General features: G+C 47.0%; 2 protein-coding genes across 5 annotated transcripts in view; one reads left to right on the top strand and one right to left on the bottom strand.

Moving 5' to 3' along the window:
* The window catches only part of LOC141116361 (interferon-induced very large GTPase 1-like), an 86,831-nt gene that overhangs the window by 31,012 nt on the left and 35,258 nt on the right, over window positions 1–20,561 (bottom strand). The window lies entirely within an intron of this gene.
* Window positions 15,613–18,190, top strand: LOC141117718 (E3 SUMO-protein ligase ZBED1-like). Its single transcript, XM_073610724.1, has 2 exons — window positions 15,613–17,151; window positions 17,371–18,190. The coding sequence occupies exons 1-2, from the start codon at window positions 15,682–15,684 to the stop codon at window positions 17,839–17,841; spliced, it is 1,941 nt and encodes a 646-aa protein (XP_073466825.1). The 5' UTR covers window positions 15,613–15,681; the 3' UTR covers window positions 17,842–18,190.

Genomic DNA, 20,561 nt, shown 5'->3' with positions numbered 1-20,561 from the left:
AGAACCGCTCTTAAAGTTACAGATGCAAGGTTACACAGGAAAGAGACCAGAGTGTGTTTCAGATGCAACAAACAGGGACACATAAAGAACGACTGTACTTAACGAAAGCAGAGCAAATGAGACAGCGTCCCTCTTACGCTAAACAAAAGGTCAAAACCACAATCAATGATCCATTGGAAGGAAACTGGAATGCCACATTTAAAACGACAGGCAACAATAAATGCCAAGGCTGGTGCATCGATTCGGGGGCCAATTCGGGGGGCATCACTCGTCACATGACGAGTGATAGAAGTTTCTTCACAGAACTTGACCTGAACAACAAAGAAAAAAATTTATCCTGCAGATGGAAGCCAAATACATGCAGAAGGATATGGGCATGGAACCCTTGTATGCCCGAATGATGCGGGACACAATTTAGCCATACCAGTGAAAGATGTGCTTTATGTTCCTAATCTAGAAGGAGGACTCTTATCTGTGAAGCGTCTAACAACCACAGGACTCACTGTAAAATTCCAAGGTGACAAGTGTTCTATTCTAAATGGTAAACAGACAATAGCAAGTGCCAAGCTCATCTATATCACCTCATGCATACAGGAACTACAAAGGAGGAATCTGACAAGGGATCTAACAGTATCCTCTTGTCCAGAGAGTCACGGAGCCAAAGGGGGACCCTAAGCGCAGGGACGGCATGACAGTGCTGGACTGCACATCTGCTTGTCTCTGCAGGGTACAGTTCTCCTTTTAGAGAAGGGGAGGGGCTGGAGGAAGAAAGTGTAGGAGATGCAGGAAGGGGAAGTGACGTCAGTCTAAGAGCGGTGGTGGATGAGATTAGAAGCACACCTCACCGCTCTTCACCTTCCCCTTCCTATAACACAGCATGGCAGCGATGGAGGGGTTTATAGATCAGCTCAGAGCGGCGGTTGCCGCTAACGGCGCGGACTGGCTCCAGCAGCAGCTCCGTGTGATCGCTGACGGCGGATCGACGGTGAGCGGGGGGGGGGCCACCAACTCCTAGGGCACGGCGGTCACGGCCGCCGGAGAGATACAGCCCTGAGGCTGGCTTGGGCTCATCCAGAGCAGCGCAGCGTGGGATAGCAGCGGGAGAGGCCCAGACACCCACTATGCAGGTCAGGCAGAGGGATGGACGAGGAGAGGCCCAGGGGAATCGGAGGAAGGTTGGAGGGACAGGGGGAAGGGTGCCCAGCAATGCACGCGGCTCTTCCCCTCCAGCAAGGCGCAGATGCTTACAGCCCCCTGAGAGGTCAGCAGGAGAGGGACGGAGGGCTCGGGACACACAAGAACGCACCACGGCAAGTGGAGGAGGGGCACGGGCGACAGAGATGGCCAGTAGTCCGCCGCAGGGCGACAGCGGGTCAGAGAGAGACGCCAGGGCCAGCGTGAGGGGGGGTAATGGACGGTCAGCACGCACCCCGCGCAGCAGTAGACGTAGGAGTCCGTCACCAGGGGCATCCAGCGGGCCTAGCGGTATCCAAGGGAGGAGTGGCCGAGCTCAGCACCGCAGGCCCTCGGCAACCACTGCGACCGCAGGTGGGGTGCAACAAGAAGTTGGCAGGATGGACGAGCACGACGATCGGTCGGAAGGAGAGCTGTCCGGGTCTGACGGAGGCATTGGTTCCAGGAGTGGCGGCTGTTGGGCCCAGTCCAGGGCAGCCCGGTGAGTGCGATTCCTCTAATCCTGTTACTATTCTTTTACATAATCTATTGGGGCAAAATGTACAGGGGGGAGGTTCACGGTTGGGGGGTTTAGTCAGGCCAGGGGGGGCGGAGAACGTACCAGCTCCACCGTCAGCATCAGCGCCCCAAACAGGGAATGAGGGTTTGCGGGAGTTGCTAACTGGCCTAAAAGAGCTAGTAGCACGCGTGGAATCAGGGTCAGGAGGTGGTCCGGCGACTGCGTGGACGACAGAGAGGAATACCCCGCAGACGGGGACCACCCCAACTCTTACGAGTGACGTCCAGGTTTCGCCGGTGGCGGCTCTTACAGCGGTTGGGGTGCCCCCCTCTACAGCAGCAGTGGCTACGACTTCGGGGGACCAGGGGAAGACAACTGAGAAAAAAGCCGATGCAGTTAGATTAGCAGATGCGGCAAGGAGCGAGGTATATGTCTGCTTTGAGGGCCCGTTGGGGGCTCATTTAAAAGCAGAGATAAAGGAAAAAATATGGAAGGGCGAATACGTGGAAATTTTCACGTTACTGCCGTTAGAGAAATTTAATCTGGATAGGTTGAAATCGGTGGAGGGAAAAAAGGAGGACGAGGAGAAGCGTAGGTATCGCTTGATCCCGCGAACGTTCGCCAACTGGCTACAAGCGTTCGCAATTTTGGCGTGCGTGGTAGGCGAGAAAGCGCCAGAACATTGTACCTAGAGGCCATTAGTGAGGCCCATAGAACATACGGGGGCATGGCGTGGCTACGCTATGATGAACAATTTCGTCAGAGGATGGCTGTGCGACGAATCTACGCTGGGATCACAAGGACATCAGCTTGTGGATGAGGTTGATGACGGCAGCGAGGGCCCCTAGTCAGTTTTTTCAGGCAGGGGTCGGAGGTTCAGCAGCCCCAGGACAACCGGCTGAGAAAAAATGGGGATATTGCTGGCAATTTAATGAAGGAATCTGCAGATTCGGAGCCAACTGTCGTTTCAAGCATTTGTGTTTCGGCTGCGCGGGATCCCACGCATTGGCAAAATGCTTCAAAAAAGGAAAAGGACGCGCCGGAGATACTTCAGGTAAGAGGGAGGACTCCGGTACGGGTGGAAAGGATGCGGCCTTTCCTCAATAGGTACCCAGACCGGGCAGCGGCTGCCACGCTGGAGGCAGGTTTTAGGGAGGGTTTTCACATTCCTTGCGAGGTGCCGCCTGAGGCCAAGAATTTGCGGTCGGCCTTGCTGCATGAAGCGGTGGTCTCTGAAAAATTGGAAAAAGAGGTTTCATTGGGACGCATGGCGGGTCCTTTTCGGGAAACTTTGGTGGTACCAAAAAGAGAGCCAAACAAATTTAGACTCATACACCACCTCTCTTTCCCAAAGGGAGGGTCGGTGAATGATGCTATAGCCCCTGAAGAGTGTGCGGTTACGTACACATCTTTTGACGCAGCGGTCTCATGGGTTAGGAGATATGGGCAGGGGTCTCTAATGGCCAAGTCCGACATCGAATCGGCTTTTCGGCTTTTGCCAGTTCATCCCGACAGTTTCAGGTGGCTGGGCTGTAAATGGGAAGGGGCCTACTATGTAGACCGATGTCTTCCAATGGGATGTTCTATATCCTGTGCTCTTTTCGAAACGTTCAGTTCGTTCTTGGAATGGGCAGTTCGGGATGTGGCAGGTATCAATTCAGTCATCCATTATTTGGACGACTTCTTATGTGTGGGTCCAGCAGGTTCCAACATATGTGCAGTGCTTTTGGGGACCTTGCAATATTTAGCAGAAAGATTTGGGGTGCCGCTAGCCCCGGAAAAAAACGGAGGGTCCAACGGCGACTATCACATTTCTCGGAATAGAGATAGATTCAAGGAGGATGGAATGCAGGATTCCGCAGGACAAACTGTTGAAGTTGAAAGAGGAGGTTCGCGGGACTATTGGAGTTAGGAAATTGCAGCTTCGCCAACTCCAATCTCTGCTAGGTAAGCTAAACTTCGCTTGCCGAATCATCCCTATGGGCCGAATTTTCTGCAGGCGGCTGTCAGCCGCCACTGCAGGGATCCGGGCACCGCCACATTTCGTGAGTCTGAATAGAGTCCACAGGGATGACTTACGGGTGTGGCAGGTATTCTTGGAGTCTTTCAATGGAAGGGCTTTATGGATGTCTGGGCCGATCAGCAACTGGGACCTAGAGTTATTTACTGATGCGGCCGGGTCAACTGGGTTTGGTTTAGTGAACGGCCGATGTTTATCATCAGGCTTGCTCACTCTCTTCTCAGCCCTTTTTTATCCCCCTCCCATCAGTTGAGGGCAAAGATCTCTCAAAATGGCGATTGGGGACTGCACATCTAGGCAGTCTTTCCCATCTGTCATTTCAGCCTGGAGCGCATGCGCAGTGACACCTCCCTTACGTCCGCGGAGTGACGGTGACGTCAGACGCCGTCCACTCCGGAGTCTAATACTTAAACGGGGAAATCCACCTGTGTTCCCCGTCATTCCCTCTGTTGGACACCACGAGACAAGGAGGATTTTTCCTCCATGGATTGTCTTTTTGGACTACTCTTCACCAGGTATGAAGCTATATCTTTTTTTGGCAGCAGCCTGTATATATTTCTTTTTTCTCTAAACTTTACATTGAAACTGGATATGGCTATTTTCATTGCTCAGGTTTTGGATATTCAAGCAGGCTGATCCGGCCCCCCTCAATTCCACACCTGTTCAAAACATCTTTATATTGAAGTCCTTGGTTCCCTACATCCCACAACGGTGCTTATGTCCCTTTCTACACCCAGGATGTCATTTCTAATGAATATTGATTCTATCTAATAAATACACAAAAGGTAAAATTTAACTGAATATTTAAATATATATATTTTTGTTTTTGCAAACAACCAATCAGAGTCTTATATAGAAATTCTATATAAATACTCTATACAATTACAATTATTATTATAATTATTTTTTGTCCTGTGTTTCAAACTAGGACACTCTAATAATCCAACCTAAACAGTATTACCTCTGCAAGTTATTTCTGGGGGATTCAGAAACCTAGTGAGAGCGGGCTTTTTCATGGATGAATTTTCTCTTATTGCCTGGTGATCTTCAGCTTCATCTTATAATTGATAGAAAGATTTTGGGAAAAACAATTTTTGTCAGAGTTTTTTTTTTTTTTGTGTTTATTTACATGTATATATATATTTTTGTACTGCATTATCTGCATTGTATAAATATAGACCTATTAAAAATATATATATTTTAAAAACGTATATATAAAAAATTCGATTTTCAATTAAATTTGTTAATTTTCTTCATTTTCAATAATTCGTGGATTCTATGATCTTGTATTGTACTGATTTATTTCTTCTTTATGTAAATTACAGTTATAACGGTACCATCTAATCTCCTGAGGAAGCTCCAGAGAGCGAAACATGTAGAGAACAAAATAGTGGTATCTGGAATATAAAATTGTTGTTACATTTTTATATATATTTTTGAAAAAAGATTGTACTATATGTGGCCTTGATTAGGCTCTTTTTAATCTATTTGTAATAAAAATTTCTTTTTTACTTTAATGTGGTCTAAATACCTACTATCAATACCAACACCTCAAAAGTCCCTAGGCTTTATTGCCTAACAGTCCCCTTCTTTTTTCATCAACTGGGTTTGGTGCTTTCTGTAAGGGCCACTGGTGTGTGGCCAAGTGGCCAGCGGCTTGGCAGGAGGCTGGGTTCTTAAAGAACTTGGTTCTCTTGGAGTTGTTCCCCATTGTAGTGGCCATGGAGCTGTGGGGCGAGTCATTTCGAAACCTTAAGGTCCGCTTCAATTGCGACAATCTGGGGGTGGTGCAAGTGGTTAATCGGCTGACCGCGGCATCAGTGCCGGTGGTCAGGCTTTTGTGCCATCTAGTACTTCGTTGTTTACAATTGAATGCGTTCATTTATGCTGTGCATCTACCAGGGATCGAGAACACCTTGGCTGACGCTTTGTCTCGTTTTCAGTGGGACAGGTTCCAGAGGTTGGCACCAGAGGCAGATCATCAGGGGGTCGCCTGTCCCAGCTGGATATGGAGCATTGCCTTGGAACAGCAGCAAAATGGATTCAGCGATCCGTGAGTATGGCTACATGGAATGCCTACTCTAAGGTATGGAAGGAGTGGTTCGCCTTTCTGAATGACTTGGGCATGGGATCGGATGATCCGGACGTGGACAAGGCAGTGCTGTACTTTAACATTAGGGACTTTGAAAACGGTATCTCGGCAGCTGCCGTCAATCGTGAATTGGCAGGTTTGGCCTTCCTTTTTAAATGGCAGGGGAGTCGGGACCATACGAAGGAATTTTGGTTACGACAAGCAGTCAAGGGATATAGAAAAGCTTACAAACAGAGGGACGGGAGGCGCCCCGTCTCATTCGAAATGCTTAAGCAGTTGATGCTTAGTTTGGAAAGGATCAGCAGATCCGAGTACGAATGTGCACTATTCAAAACAGCGTTCGCGCTGGCCTTTTTTGGGGCGCTGAGGATAAGTGAGTTGGTGAGCCCTTCAAAGACGGTTCCGGGCGGGCTTTTCAACGGGGAGGTTGAAGTGTGGGAGGATAGAGTCCGCATATGGATTCATAGGTCAAAAACAGATCAAGCAGGGAGAGGTAAATATCTGGAGTTTGGAAAGATTGCGGAGCATAGCATATGCCCGGTTAGGATTGTGGGAGCTTTCATGGAAGTCAGGCCTGCTGTTAACGGCCCCTTCTTGATACATGAGGACGGCTTGTGTCTTTCAAAATACCAGTTTGTAACGGTTTTTAAGAAATGTGTGGTCAGGGTGGGATGTGACCCTTTACAATTTTCCTTGCATTCTTTTAGGATTGGGGCGGCCACAGAGGCTGCCAGGGCGGGTTTGAGTCAGGAGGTAATTAGACGTATTGGCAGATGGGATTCGGATAGATTCAAACTGTATGTCCGCCCTCACATGGTTCAAATGTAATTTTAGCTGGGAGTTGTTTATGAGTGGGAGTTGGGTATCAAGGTTCATGAGGTTGTATTATCTATTTCATTAACAGGTCAAGATGTATGTCTGGTTTGGATACTCGGTCACTCCTACGTGTTTTGGGGCGCCAAGAGGGTGGACGTTCGGCCGAACGGCAGACAGCTTCGTATTCCCAGACAAGAGGCCCTCATAAGGTGGATTGGGGTTCCGGGCATGCAGTGGAATAGGGTGCTTGGGGAAGTGCATAGATTTTCCCGCTTGGATAGGGCCCCTGATGTATTGTTATTGCATGTGGGGGGTAATGACATGGGAGCTAGATCCATGAGGGACCTCATCAGAGACATCAAGTGCGATTTTTTGTGTTTAAAAGCTGCTTATCCCAAGATGGTCTTAGTGTGGTCTGATATGATTGGGAGGTTATCGTGGCGCTGGGCTTTGTCAGATAAAAAAGTGAATAGGGCTAGGATAAAAGTAAATAAGGAAGTGAGCCGGTTTTCTATAAGGAATGGGGGCTTAGCCATTCGTCATAGGGAGTTGGAGGTTGACACATGGCGTTATTTGCGCAGCGATGGTGTACATCTTAATGAGGTGGGCACGGACCTATGGTCATTGGGCTTACAAGAAGGCATACAGAGAGGGCTTAGTGTGTGGAGGTGCTCGCAAGGGTAAGGGGTTACCCCTTTCGTGCTGTGGCAGTTGTTGTTTTCCTTTAATAGGATAAGTTCTGTTACAAGTTGTAACATGTGTACCCATCCAAGGATGGGGGGTTGTTTGATGGTACCCATCCAGATGATGGGAGGTTTTGATGGTACCCATACATGGAAGGATGGGGATTGAAGTTGGTACCTGCAGGCCTTAAGGGTTAACCTGCAGGAGTTAAAAATGCTAGGTCACTGGGGTATGTTGTTATAATGCCGTGTCAGGGGTTTCCGACTGGCAGGTTTTAAATTAAGGAGGTTGCACCAGTGACCAGGTTCATAGTCATCGTTTTACTGAGAAAGTTACCGTAACAAGTTATTTAAGAATATACAGTTATTTATAATATTTATGTTAATTTATAAGTTTGAATAAAAGGCCGCAAGGCCATTTTACTCCAAAAACTAGTCCGAGTCATCCATGATGTTTTTGGAGGGAGGGTATGTACGGGTAGGATGGTATTAGGTATATGGGCTTAAGTCCTACAGTGTCAAGAGAGTCACGGAGCCAAAGGGGGACCCTAAGCGCAGGGACGGCATGACAGTGCTGGACTGCACATCTGCCTGTCTCTGCAGGGTACAGTTCTCCTTTTAGAGAAGGGGAGGGGCTGGAGGAAGAAAGTGTAGGAGATGCAGGAAGGGGAAGTGACGTCAGTCTAAGAGCGGTGGTGGATGAGATTCCCACCCACCCTCCCGATTGTTGGCAGTGGTTGTTTTCCTTGAATAGGATAAGTTCTGTTATAAGTTCTGTTACAAGTTGTAACATGTGTACCCATCCAAGGATGGGGGGTTGTTTGATGGTACCCATCCAGATGATGGGAGGTTTTGATGGTACCCATACATGGAAGGATGGGGATTGAAGTTGGTACCTGCAGGTCTTAAGGGTTAACCTGCAGGAGTTAAAAATGCTAGGTCACTGGGGTATGTTGTTAAAAATGCCGTGTCAGGGGTTTCCGACTGGCAGGTTTTAAATTAAGGAGGTTGCACCAGTGACCAGGTTCATAGTCATCGTTTTACTGAGAAAGTTACCGTAACAAGTTATTTAAGAATATACAGTTATTTATAATATTTATGTTAATTTATAAGTTTGAATAAAAGGCCGCAAGGCCATTTTACTCCAAAAACTAGTCCGAGTCATCCATGATGTTTTTGGAGGGAGGGTATGTACGGGTAGGATGGTATTAGGTATATGGGCTTAAGTCCTACAGTGTCAAGTTACTGTTAAGTGTGAATGTTGCATTAAATCCAAAGCTACAAGAGCAACACTTCCCAAAGTCAGTCAGAAGAGAGCTTCAAGACCACTTGACTTCGTTCAAAGTGACGTGTGTGGTCCCCTAAACCCACCTACACCTGGAGGCAACAGGTACATAGTGACTTTCATAGACAACTATTCAAGATACACAGTCACCTACCTAATGCAACACAAGAGTGAAGTTTTCAACAAATTACAAGACTATATAATAAAGAACAGTAACAAGTATACTTCGGTGCGATAATGGAGGTGAATTCACAGGAGGTAAGATACAAGAGTACTTAAAACAGAATGGAATAAAACATCAAAAGACAGTCCCGTATACCAGTGGTGTTATTAGGTTTTGTGCTGCCCTAGGCCTGACTAAATTCATGCACCCCCTAATTTAAATACGACCCACCCTTCCTGTCAAAGCCACACCCCTTCCTATTTAAGACCCACCCTACCATCTGTAAACCACACCCCTTCCAGACCCCCCGACCCTCCATCTCTCCCTAGCAGCAAAAATACCCCCTTTCAACACAAATCCTCACCCTCATATAACCCCTTCCAGTACAAATCCCCCTTCTCAGCACAAACCCTTGCCTCAATCTCCCCTTTCCCAGCACAAATCCCCCCTCTTAGCACAAATCTTCCATCATCTCTCCCTCCCAGCATAAATCCCCCTCTCAGCACAAATCTTCCCCCATCTCCCCCTCCCAGCATAAATCCTCCCCCATCTCCCCCTCCCAGCATAAATCCGCCCTCTCATCACAAATCCTCCCCCATCTCCCCCTCCCAGCATAAATTCCATCTCTCATCACAAATCCTCCCCCATCTCCCCCTCCCAGCATAAATCCCCCCCTACGTCCCCCATATCCCCCTCCCAGCATAAATCGCCCCTACCTCCCCATCCAAACATAAATTCTCCCTCTCATCACAAATCCTCCCCCATCTCCCCCTCCCAGCATAAATCCCCCCACCATCTCAAATCCTCCCCCATCTCCCCCTCCCAGCATAAATCGCCCCTACCTCCCCCTCCGAGCATAAATTCTCCCTCTCATCACAAATCCCCCCCCATCTCCCCCTCCCAGCATAAATTGCCCCTACCTCCCCCTCCGAGCATAAATTCTCCCTCTCATCACAAATCCTCCCCCATGTCCCCCTCCCAGCATAAATCGCCCCTACCTCCCCCTCCAAGCATAAATCCCCCCACCATCACAAATTCTCCCCCATATCCTCCTCCCAGCATAAATCCTCACTTTCAGAAAAAAACCCCTCATCTCAAACCTGTGCCTCCTTCTCTCCCCTCCCAGTACACCCCCCCAGCTCCTTCTGTTCTGTAAGAGCAGCCTCCTATGCTGGGGCTTGTAGTGCCCTTTGTGTGGAGCTGAGATATGGCAGCCTCCTATGCTGGGACTTGTAGTGCCCTAGACTACAGGGGACTGAAGAATGGAAGCCCACTCTGCTGAGACTTGTAGTGCCCTCTGTGGGGGACTGAGGATTCCTCAGTCCCCCAACAGTCTAAGGCACTACAAGTCCCAGCATAGGAGGCTGCCATATCTCAGCCCCCCAGAGTGCACTACAAGCCCCAGCATAGGAGGCTGCCATATCTCAGCCCCCCACAGAGTGCACTACAAGTCCCAGCATAGGAGGCTGCCATATCTCAGCCCCCCCACAGAGTGCACTACAAGTCCCAGCATAGGAGGCTGCCATATCTCAGCCCCCAGAGTGCACTACAAGTCCCAGCATAGGAGGCTGCCATATCTCAGCCCCCAGAGTGCACTACAAGTCCCAGCATAGGAGGCTGCCATATCTCAGCCCCCCCACAGAGTGCACTACAAGTCCCAGCATAGGAGGCTGCCATATCTCAGCACCCCAGAGTGCACTACAAGTCCCAGCATAGGAGGCTGCCATATCTCAGCCCCCCAGAGTGCATTACAAGTCCCAGCATAGGAGGCTGCCATATCTCAGCCACCCAGGGTGCACTACAAGTCCCAGCATAGTAGGCTGCCATATCTCAGCCCCCCACAGAGTGCACTACAAGTCCCAGCATAGGAGGCTGCCATATCTCAGCCCCCCAGAGTGCACTACAAGTCCCAGCATAGGAGGCTGCCATATCTCAGCCCCCCCACAGAGTGCACTACAAGTCCCAGCACAGGAGGCTGCCGTATCTCAGCCTCCCCACAGAGTGCACTACAAGCCCCAGCATAGGAGGCTGCCATATCTCAGCCCCCCCCCACAGAGTGCACTACAAGTCCCAGCATAGGAGGCTGCCATATCTCAGCCCCCCACAGAGTGCACTACAAGCCCCAGCAAAATGGGCTGCCACCAGACCTCCAAACACAGCATGAGGAGAATGCACAGCCTTCCACTCATTCCTTTGCTGCCATACACTCTTGTGTATGCTGCATGTCACGCTGCATGGTGAAGCAGTGGGTGGGATTTCCTGAAGTCTGAAGACGAGTCCAGGCTCCCAGACCCCGGCGCAGCACAGAGTACACAAGGCTGCAGATCGATCTGGTCAGGCACCTCAGTGGCTGTGGGCGGCGGATTCGGCCGCCGACACCACGTGTGTGCACACAGGAGGCTGCATTTAAGCGGGAGGAGGCTGCGGGAACCGGGACTCGGGAGGACAGGACGGGGGAAGTTTTTGTGAGGGGGGGGGGGCTGTTCTGCCGCCCCCCCCCACCCCCGCAGAGTGCCGCCCTAGGCCTGGGCCTTGTCGGCCTAGGCCAAGACACAGCACTGCCGTATACACCAGAACAAAATGGAGTAGCTAAAAGAAAGAATAGAACTCTGACTGAAATGATCAGATGTATGCTGACAGACTCTGGACTACCACAAAAATACTGGGGTGAGGCAGCTATGACAGCTACATATTTGTAGAACAGACTTCTTTCCAGAACAGTGGAGAAAACCCCGTATGAACTATGGCACAATGAGAAGCCAAGTGTAAAACACCTAAGAGTTTTTGGATGCAAAGCATTCATCTACATACCTGAAGAAAAAGGCACCAAACTCCAAAACAGAGCATTTGAAGGTATCTTTGTTGGATACAGTGACATTGTCAAGTGTTACAGAATTCTAAATCCCAAAACAAACATGGTTACCATTAGCAACAGCATAACTTTTGTTGAAGATTTCAGAGACAATGTAATGACAACAGTAGAAGCAAGAATAAAAGAGAAAACTGACATTGACCAGCCCATCTCTGTAACTTCCGAACAAAGAGTTGAAGTGAGTGCAGACTCAACCAGTACTGAAGAGCAGACACAAGAAGGCTCAGACACAAAAAGGAGACGTTCAACAAGAGAAAACAAAGGTAAACCACCTATACGTCTCTCATACAAAGCAAGTACTGCCAGTATCAACGAACCTGCAAGCTGGGAAGACATATCTCAGCATTCAGAACAAGAAGCAAGTAAATGGATAAAGGCTGCTGAGGAAGAGATAAAATCCATGCATGACACTAAAACATGGACACTTACAGAACTACCACCCGGAAGGAAAGCCATAGGCTGTAAATGGACTTTTAAAGTGAAATTCAATGCAGATGGCACAATTGAACGGTACAAAGCAAGACTAGTAGCCAAGGGCTATTCTCAAAAATACGGAGAGGACTATGATAAGACATTTGCACCTATAGTCAAGCACGCTACAATACGGACTGACAGTAGCCGTCATAAGGAAAATGCAAGTGAAACATTTTGATGTGAAAACCGCGTTTCTACATGGTGATTTAACAGAAGAAATTTTCATGGAACAGCCGCCAGGATTCAAAGATGAACAAAGGTCAGACCTAGTGTGCAAACTTCGCAGGAGTATATATGGTCTAAAGCAAGCAGCCAGAGCGTGGAATATAAAAATAAATGAAGTGCTTACACATCAAAACTTTCTAAGGAGTAAAGCAGACCCCTGCTTATACACAAAGAAATTGGCAAACAGATGGGTCTATATGCTTATTTATGTGGATGATATCCTGATTTGCTTTGAGCAAGAAAGGGATGAAGCAGAAATACTGGAAAAACTAAATCAGCACTTTGACACCAAAGACCTTGGCAACATAAAGAATTACCTTGGCATCCAGATCGAGCGAGAGGAAGATGGCAGCTTTCTTCTGAACCAAAGGCACAAAATACAAGAAATAATTGAAACATTTGGAATGGAAGATACCAAACCAGTAAAGTCTCCCATGGAAACCAACTACCTAAAGGAGATGAATTGTCAAGATAACCCATTACCTACTAATACTCAATACAGGAAAGCAATAGGGAAATTGCTGTACCTTACCACTGCTACAAGGCCGGACATTGCAGCAACTGTTGGAATCCTATGCGGAAAGGTTTTGATGCCAAGTAAAAAGGACTGGAATGCTGTAAAGCAAATTATTCGCTATCTTAAAGGGACTTTGCACTACAAGTTAAAGTTACCAGCAAGTGATGAAAGCACCTTAACAGGATATGTGGATGCTGACTAGGCAGTAGGGCTGTTGAAATTAATCGTCGAATCGATGCATCGCGATTCGACCGTCCACGATGCGGCATCGATTCTATAGCTTTAAATAATCGATTATTGAGGATGACGTCATCCTCGCGCTGTGCCGCCGCGCCATGACCTGCCTCCGAGTGAAGCCGAGTGAAGCCGAAAGCAGCCGAAGCTTTCGCGCCGTTTTCTCCCGCCTCCCGCTGACGTCATCCTCCTGTGTCGCGGCTTAGAAAGAGGAGACACAGACAGCGGAGCAACACGTGTCCGACCTCCTCCAGCCTCCTCCGTGTCCCGGACTACCAGTCCCCCCAGAGCTTTCCTCCCAGTGGGCTCCCGCTGTGCAGTGTGTGCACTGCAGTGAGTGAACAACACAGCAGGCTGTCACAGGGGGAGAGGGAGAAGGTCCGTCAGTGCCGTCACCGTCACCCGACTCAGGGCACGGACGGAGAGACCCAAGCTAGGCCGCACTTGGTTGTCCTCAGACTCCAGTCCTCATCACCAGGCTGAGTGTCCTGTCAGTGTGTCCAATGATGAGTGCCCTCACTCCAAGTCCACTCCGAGTCCTCACAGGCAGCAGCAGGAGAGGAGACCCGCTCCAGACCAGCAGCAGCAGTGAGTGCCAGCCAGGCCAGCCAGTCAACTCATCTTGTCGTTGTCAATGCCAGCCAGTCACTCTACCACTGCAGTGCTCAGCTCAGTAGTACCACTACCACCACCACCACCATCATCTTAATCAGGTAGGTAACTGACTGTGTGTGTGTCACATCATCATGTTAGTGTCACCATATCACACAGACACACACACACACACAGTATGAACGAAGAAGTGACACTCAGTAAACTTGTCATTCTGTCCTGTCCTCAGACTCCAATCCTCATCCTCACTCAGTCTCGCAGGCAGCAGCAGGAGAGGAGGAGAGACCTGCTCCACCAGCAGTGCCAGTGAGTGGCTGAGTGCCAGTGCCACTGCCCAGCTCAGCTGTAACACGTCACCGACTCGTCATCATCACAGGTAGGTAACTCACTGTCTGTGTCACACACAGTAGTATTAGTAGTAAAATAGTAGAGGACGGTGTTACACTTAAACTAAGATAATATATTATAAATAAAATATCATATAATCTGTATCTCTGATGCATTATGGAAGGAGTGGACTGTGTCTGTCATTGCAAAATGCAAATGCCAAATGTATTATTGTAAATAATAAATATTAATAATGATGATGGTGCTTGCCATGCCATTCTGAATTCCTATTCCTAAACATTAACCCCTTTGCCTCGTCGAGTGGACGCATTTGCGGCCTCGGCTTAGGGGGGTTATACCAGGATAATGCCCGCAGCTGCACTGCTGCAGGCATCATCCCGCCCGGTACCGTTTTTTACAGCGGGCACTGGGGTTGTGTTATCCCGGAGGAGCGGACTGGACATCCCCTGCCTACTCCTAGTGCCTACCACCGCTCTAGCCTCTCAAATTAAAGACATAAGAAAAAAAAAAATTATAAAAGCGGCCCGCAGCAAAGAAAACGCATATGGAAGTTGGCTTGGCAAGTCGCACCCGGCCCACATAGTTAGTTGCAGTGTTCAAATCTCATGTGAGGTATCACCGGGATCGTCAGAGCGAGAGCAATAATTATAATTCTAGCACTAGACCTCCTCTGTAACTCTAACCTGTGGTATCCGTTATTTTTTTTTTGTCTCCTTTGGAGATTTTTAGGTACCGTAGTTTTGTCACCATTCTACGTGTGCGCAATTGTAAAGCATGACATGTTTGGTATTTACTCGGCGTAACACATCATATTTCATATTATACCAAAAAATTTAGGCTAACTAACTTTGCTGTTTCGATTTTTTTAAATTCATGAAAGTATTTTTTTTTTCCCCAAAAAGTTGCATTTAAAAGACCGCTGCACAATAAATTAAATACAATGAGACATAAAATATTGCAACAATCGCCATTTTATTCTCTAGGTTCTCTGCTAAAAATATATATATATAATGTTTGGGGGTTTTCTAAGTAATGTTCTATCAAAAAAAATATGGATTTTAACTTGTAAAAAACACCAAATGTCAATAGGCTTAGTCATGAAAGGGTTAAAGTGAGTTTAAGTGACCATGCCAATGCCATTTAATTAATTACGGTTTAGGTCAGTCTAACTCTATTCTCTAATCTATTGAATGTCCAATGTTTGTCTTAGTGATTGATCACAACTTCATTGATACCTTTGTATGATTTATGGTTTTGCTCATCACTGCCCCACACATGCTGCTGCGGTGAGTGCAGTGCATGTGTGGGGCAGTGATGAGCAAAACCATAATAATATCATACACAAACAAGATAACTATGAAGTTGTGATGTGAATCAATCACTAAGACATTGACAATGACAATGAATACATAAAACTATAAACTATTTGTTTAACATATCATGACATACATACAATCATACTACACTTACACTAGTAGAGGAAACTTGTTACTTTTGTTTTCTGGTGATCTCGTGGCAGGCTTTAGGTTTAAACACTTAATTTTTTTTTTTTTCTTTTTTTTTTTTTAATACTGACAGAGTTTGTAGACGACAACATTGTCATCATCACCCCTGTCACAATTACATGGCATGCTACACTAGTAAAAAATGGCAGAAGGAGACCAAAAAGAACGAGAGATAAAAAATGCACCTAGCTTTTTAAAAGCAAACATCTGGGCACATTTTGGCTTTTATGAACATGAACAAAGTGGGAAGCATGAATTGGACAAGTCATACGCTGTGTGTAAAGCCTGTCATACAAAAATTAAATATCTAGGGAATACTACTAATATGAGAAACCATGCTAGCCGTTTTCACTCAGAGATGCTAACACCTGCCACCACCACCACCACCACCAGTGCCGCCGCCAAGTCAATAGACCCAGCTCAGCCAAAAATTGATGCAATACTCTCAACTTTGCCGCCCAACTCTGAAAAGGGGAAGAGAATAACAAAAGCTGTGGCAGCTTTCATAGCTAAGGACCTGCGCCCTTACTCTGTTGTGGAGAACACTGGGTTTCGCTACCTGTTGAAGACGATAGAGCCGCGTTACAAGATCCCATCACGAAGTCACTTTACAGAAAACGTTATACCTGCACTCTACCACGAAACCAAAGCTCAGATAATTGCGTCAATGAGCCAAGCAAGTCGAGTCGCAATAACGTGTGATTCATGGACTTCAGTCACGACGGAGTCTTATGTTACAATAACAGCACATTACGTTAGTAAGGACTGGCAGATCTTGTCGCATGTGCTGCAAACGAGAGCCATTTATGAGTCTCACACAGGTGCTCATCTGGCAGAGCTACTGTCTCATGTTGTGGAAGAATGGCAACTGTCCGATAAATCTGTAGTGCTTGTGACCGACAACGCATCAAACATGATAGTTGCAGCTCAAGTTGGGAAATTCCCCCATGTGAAATGCTTCGCCCATACACTGAACCTTGCATCCCAGCGAGCGCTGAAAGTGGCCACACTCTCCAGGCTTCTTGGCAGAGTGCGACGGATATCCACATTCTTTCACCGCAGCACTAGAGCAAGCCACTGTCTAAAAGAGAAACAGAAATGTCTTGGCCTGAAGAATCATAAGCTGATAACTGATGTGCCAACAAGATGGAACAGCGCATATGACATGGTCGAGAGGTTCTTAGAACAACAACCTGCAGTCTGTGCCACCTTGTTGTCTCCAGAAGTCAGAAAAGGAGAGACCGATCTCTGCACTCTCAACGAAACAGATGTGTCAAATGCAGAGGATGCTATGAGTGCATTAAAGCCAATGAAGGATGCAACCATGCTGATGTCAGAAGAGCGTAATCCAACAGTTTCTCTCATTGCCCCTCTAAATGCACAACTCCTCCAGAGCATGACAGACACCATGGGAGACACACCCATGATCCATGAGATCAAGAATGCCATCAGAACAGATCTTCAGAAGAGGTACAGCAGCGAGGCAGAGAAGAAGATCCTTCATACAGCCTCTGCACTGGATCCTCGCTTTAAGGGACTGCCTTTTATCCTCACAGAGGAGGAGAGATTGGAGATATACAATGGAGTGACTGAGGAGGCTGCATCCTTGGAGGTAATTCAACTAATTTGAATTTTATCATGTTTCTTGAAACGAATTGTAACTAGCAGCTAGCTACAGCTTGCTACATAGTGTAAGCCACGCTTCTGAATCTGATGAGGTGCAGGAACTGCACCATCCGTTTCCTGTGCTTTTTCATCACCCCATCGGAATCATAGGCAATTGACAATGTGTTTTATTTATTTTTTTCTATTCTTTTTCGTTCAAACACAGATTACATCTAAGAGGACACATGAGGAGGATCAAGTGCCTAGAAGAAAAGAAACTCTGGAAGAAGAAGAAAGTTCACCCGTCGAGGATAACCATTCTCCATCTCCTCCCAAAAGAAAGGCCAGATCGCTGCTCATGAGTTTGCTGGGACAGTCTTTCACTGACACTGAAGGTACAATAGAACCCAAGACCCCCTATGCCAAGGCTGAAGAGGAAATGGAAAAATATTGTAAAGCCCCACCTCTGCCTCTCAGTGAGGACCCTTTGAACTGGTGGTGTGAGCATGAGGTCATATTTCCCCTCCTTTCTCAGCTGTCAAAGCAATACTTGTGTATCCCAGGCACAAGCGTGTCTGCAGAGCGTGTTTTCTCCACTGCAGGAGATGTGGTAGATGCAAAAAGAAGCGCACTCAAACCAGAGCATGTGGATCAACTAGTGTTCTTACAGAAAAATCTACACATTCCCAAATCTTGAGCAGCATTGCTTGCGCCTTGCAGTCACCCATTTTTTTTATCCAGGAAGTGCTGATGTACTGTTGTCGTGTCTGCCAGTGCCACTGCCCCTGCCAAGTTGCCCAGCCCGCTGTTAGTCTGCCACACGACTGACCACTGTGACCAGTGACCACACCAGTGTTGTTAATTTTATATATTTTGTTTATAGCACAGCACTGTCAGTGTCTGCCACTGAGATTTTGATTTTTGAAGATTGGAAAAAAAAGATTTAAAAAAAAGTAGGGGTTACTTTAACCCTCAGCCAAATACTAAAAGTTCCAAACAACTGATGCCAATTGCCAACCAAGCCTCATCCCCTCTCCCCCCTCAGCCCAGTCTCTGTCTCCCCTCCCAGTCTCGCCCTAACCCTAGTCCCTCTACTCCCCTTCCCTCTCCCCCTACCCTTCCCCTTAAGGCCCTCTTCCCCTTTCCCTCTTCCCCTTTCCCTCTTCCCCTCTCCCTCTTCCCCTCTCCCTCTTCCCCTCTCCCTCTTCCCCTCTCCCTCTTCCCCTCTCCCTCTTCCCCTCTCCCTCTTTCCTTCCTTCTTTTCTCTCTCCCTCTTTCCTTCCTTCTTTTCTCTCTCCCTCTTTCCTTCCTTCTTTTCTCTCTCCCTCCCTCTTTCCTTCCTTCTTTCTCTCTCCCTCTTTCTTTCCTTCTCAGAGAGAAGGAATGGAGGAGAATCTTTCTTTGTCTCTCTCTTTGTCTCTCTCTTTCTTTCTTTGTCTCTTTCTCTCTTTCTTTCTTTCTTTCTTTGTCTCTCTTTCTTTCTCTCTTTGTCTCTCTCTCTCTTTCTTTCTTTGTCTCTCTTTCTTTCTTTGTCTCTCTCTCTTTCTTTCTTTGTCTCTCTCTCTCGCTTTCTTTCTTTGTCTCTCTCTTCCTTTCCTTCTTTGTCTCTCTCTTTCTTTCCTTCTTTGTCTCTCTCTCTCTCTCTCTTTCCTCCTTTCTTTGTCTCTCTCTTTCCTCCTTTCTTTGTCTCTCTCTCTTTCTTTCTTTGTCTCTTTCTTTCTTTCTCTCTCTCTCTCTCTCTCTTTCTTTCTTTCTTTCCTTCTTTCTTTCTTTCCTTCTTTGTCTCTCTCTCTCTCTTTCCTCCTTTCTTTGTCTCTCTCTCTCTCTTTCTTTCTTTCTTTCCTTCTTTGTCTCTCTCTCTCTTTGCTCCTTTCTTTGTCTCTCTCTCTCTTTCTTTCTTTGTCTCTCTTTCTCTCTCTTTCTTTCTTTCTTTCTTTCTTTCTTTCTTTCTTTTCCCTTTCCCCCTCTTCCCTTTCCCCCTTTTCCCTTTCCCCCTTTTCCCTTTCCCCCTTTTCCCTTTTCCCCCTTTTCCCTTTTCCCCCATCCCCTTTCCCTCCCCTACCAAATACCAATGCCATACCCCTCTCTCCCCCCCCCACCCCCCTTCTACAACCATCCCCATCCCCAGTCCCCACCATTCCCCTTCATCTCTACATCCCACTTTCTTTTTTTTTCCCTCCCGAGTCTCTTCTATCTATTGTCTATGTCATTGTCAACAAGACCTTATAACGCCAGTTATGCCACTCTAGTCTAGCGTCAACTCAACGCAGTCACAGTCACACTGTTTTTGACTGACTGGTGGCAGCAGGCCTGCAGGTGGCCGTGGCACTGGCAATTGCAAACAATCAATGATCATCACAGTGAATTGAACCTGGAGTCATATAAATATAATATTTGTTATAACTTTTCTAGCACTGAGGAGATGGAGAATGGTTTTCTATTGTTGTGTCCAACTGTCCATTTAGAATTTTTATACTAGTGTCGTCATGTGACTGTGGCGTGTTCAATGTCACAGTGTGTCTGTCATGCTCTGTGACTGCCTGTCTGTTTCTAGGGGTTTAACCTTCAACAAAATCAATTCTGTATTTAATTCCAGACAACTGACGCCCGCCAAGCCACCAGAGGAAGGCAAATCCTTGAAAGAATAAATTGAATCTTAAAACTTGGAGTAAATCTTTATTGGATCACACAAATATACACACACAAAAGAAAAATCACACACCGACCGGCGACCTGATGAGTGGCTGACTGTGCCACTTGCCTGCGTTGTTCATGTTCACACAGTGGTCTGCCCTTTCTCATGATTCACAACTGACGTGATGTCACGTGTGTCTTTTTTGTTGGTATTGTGTGTGTATATTTCTGATCCCATAACGGTTTAACTCAAGGTTTTAAGCTTCAATTGATAATTTATTCTGTCAAGGATTTTTGGGCTTCCTCTAATGGTGACTTGGCTTGGCTTCAGTTACAGATGTATCGTGGTAGAGTGCAGGTAACGTTTTCTGTAAAGTGACTGAGTGACGACTTGAGTGACAACAAGCTTTGCTAGCACTGGGGGGAGATGGAGATAAATGGTTTATTTTTGAAGATTGTGTCGGACACAATCTTCAAAAATGAATGTGTTCATCGAATTTTCACACTTGATGTTATATTGTCAAATGTCAATGTTTGGGGGGGTCAACTCAACCCTCAGCCAAATAAAATTCTAAAATTGTATTTAATTCCAGACAACTGACGTCCGCCAAGCCACCAGAGGAAGGCAAATCTTTGAAAGAATAAATTAAATCTTAAAACCTGGAGTAAATCTTTATTGGATCACACAAATACACACACAAACAAAAACACACACCTACCTGACCTCATGTCTGACTGTGCCTGTGCCATTGCTGGCGCCTGACCTATGGCCTGCCCTTTACC

This window comes from Aquarana catesbeiana, linkage group LG13 (assembly GCF_042186555.1).
Source record: "Aquarana catesbeiana isolate 2022-GZ linkage group LG13, ASM4218655v1, whole genome shotgun sequence".
NCBI lineage: Eukaryota > Metazoa > Chordata > Amphibia > Anura > Ranidae > Aquarana > Aquarana catesbeiana.
This window is presented reverse-complemented; position numbering and strand designations above follow the sequence as displayed.

Excerpts from the sequence above, each read along its gene's own strand:
- LOC141117718 (XM_073610724.1), top strand. The coding sequence starts at position 15,682 with ATGGCAGAAGGAGACCAAAAAGAACGAGAGATAAAAAATGCACCTAGC. Across the intron at positions 17,152-17,370 it reads AGGAGGCTGCATCCTTGGAG|ATTACATCTAAGAGGACACA; the intron begins GTAATTCAACTA and ends GTTCAAACACAG.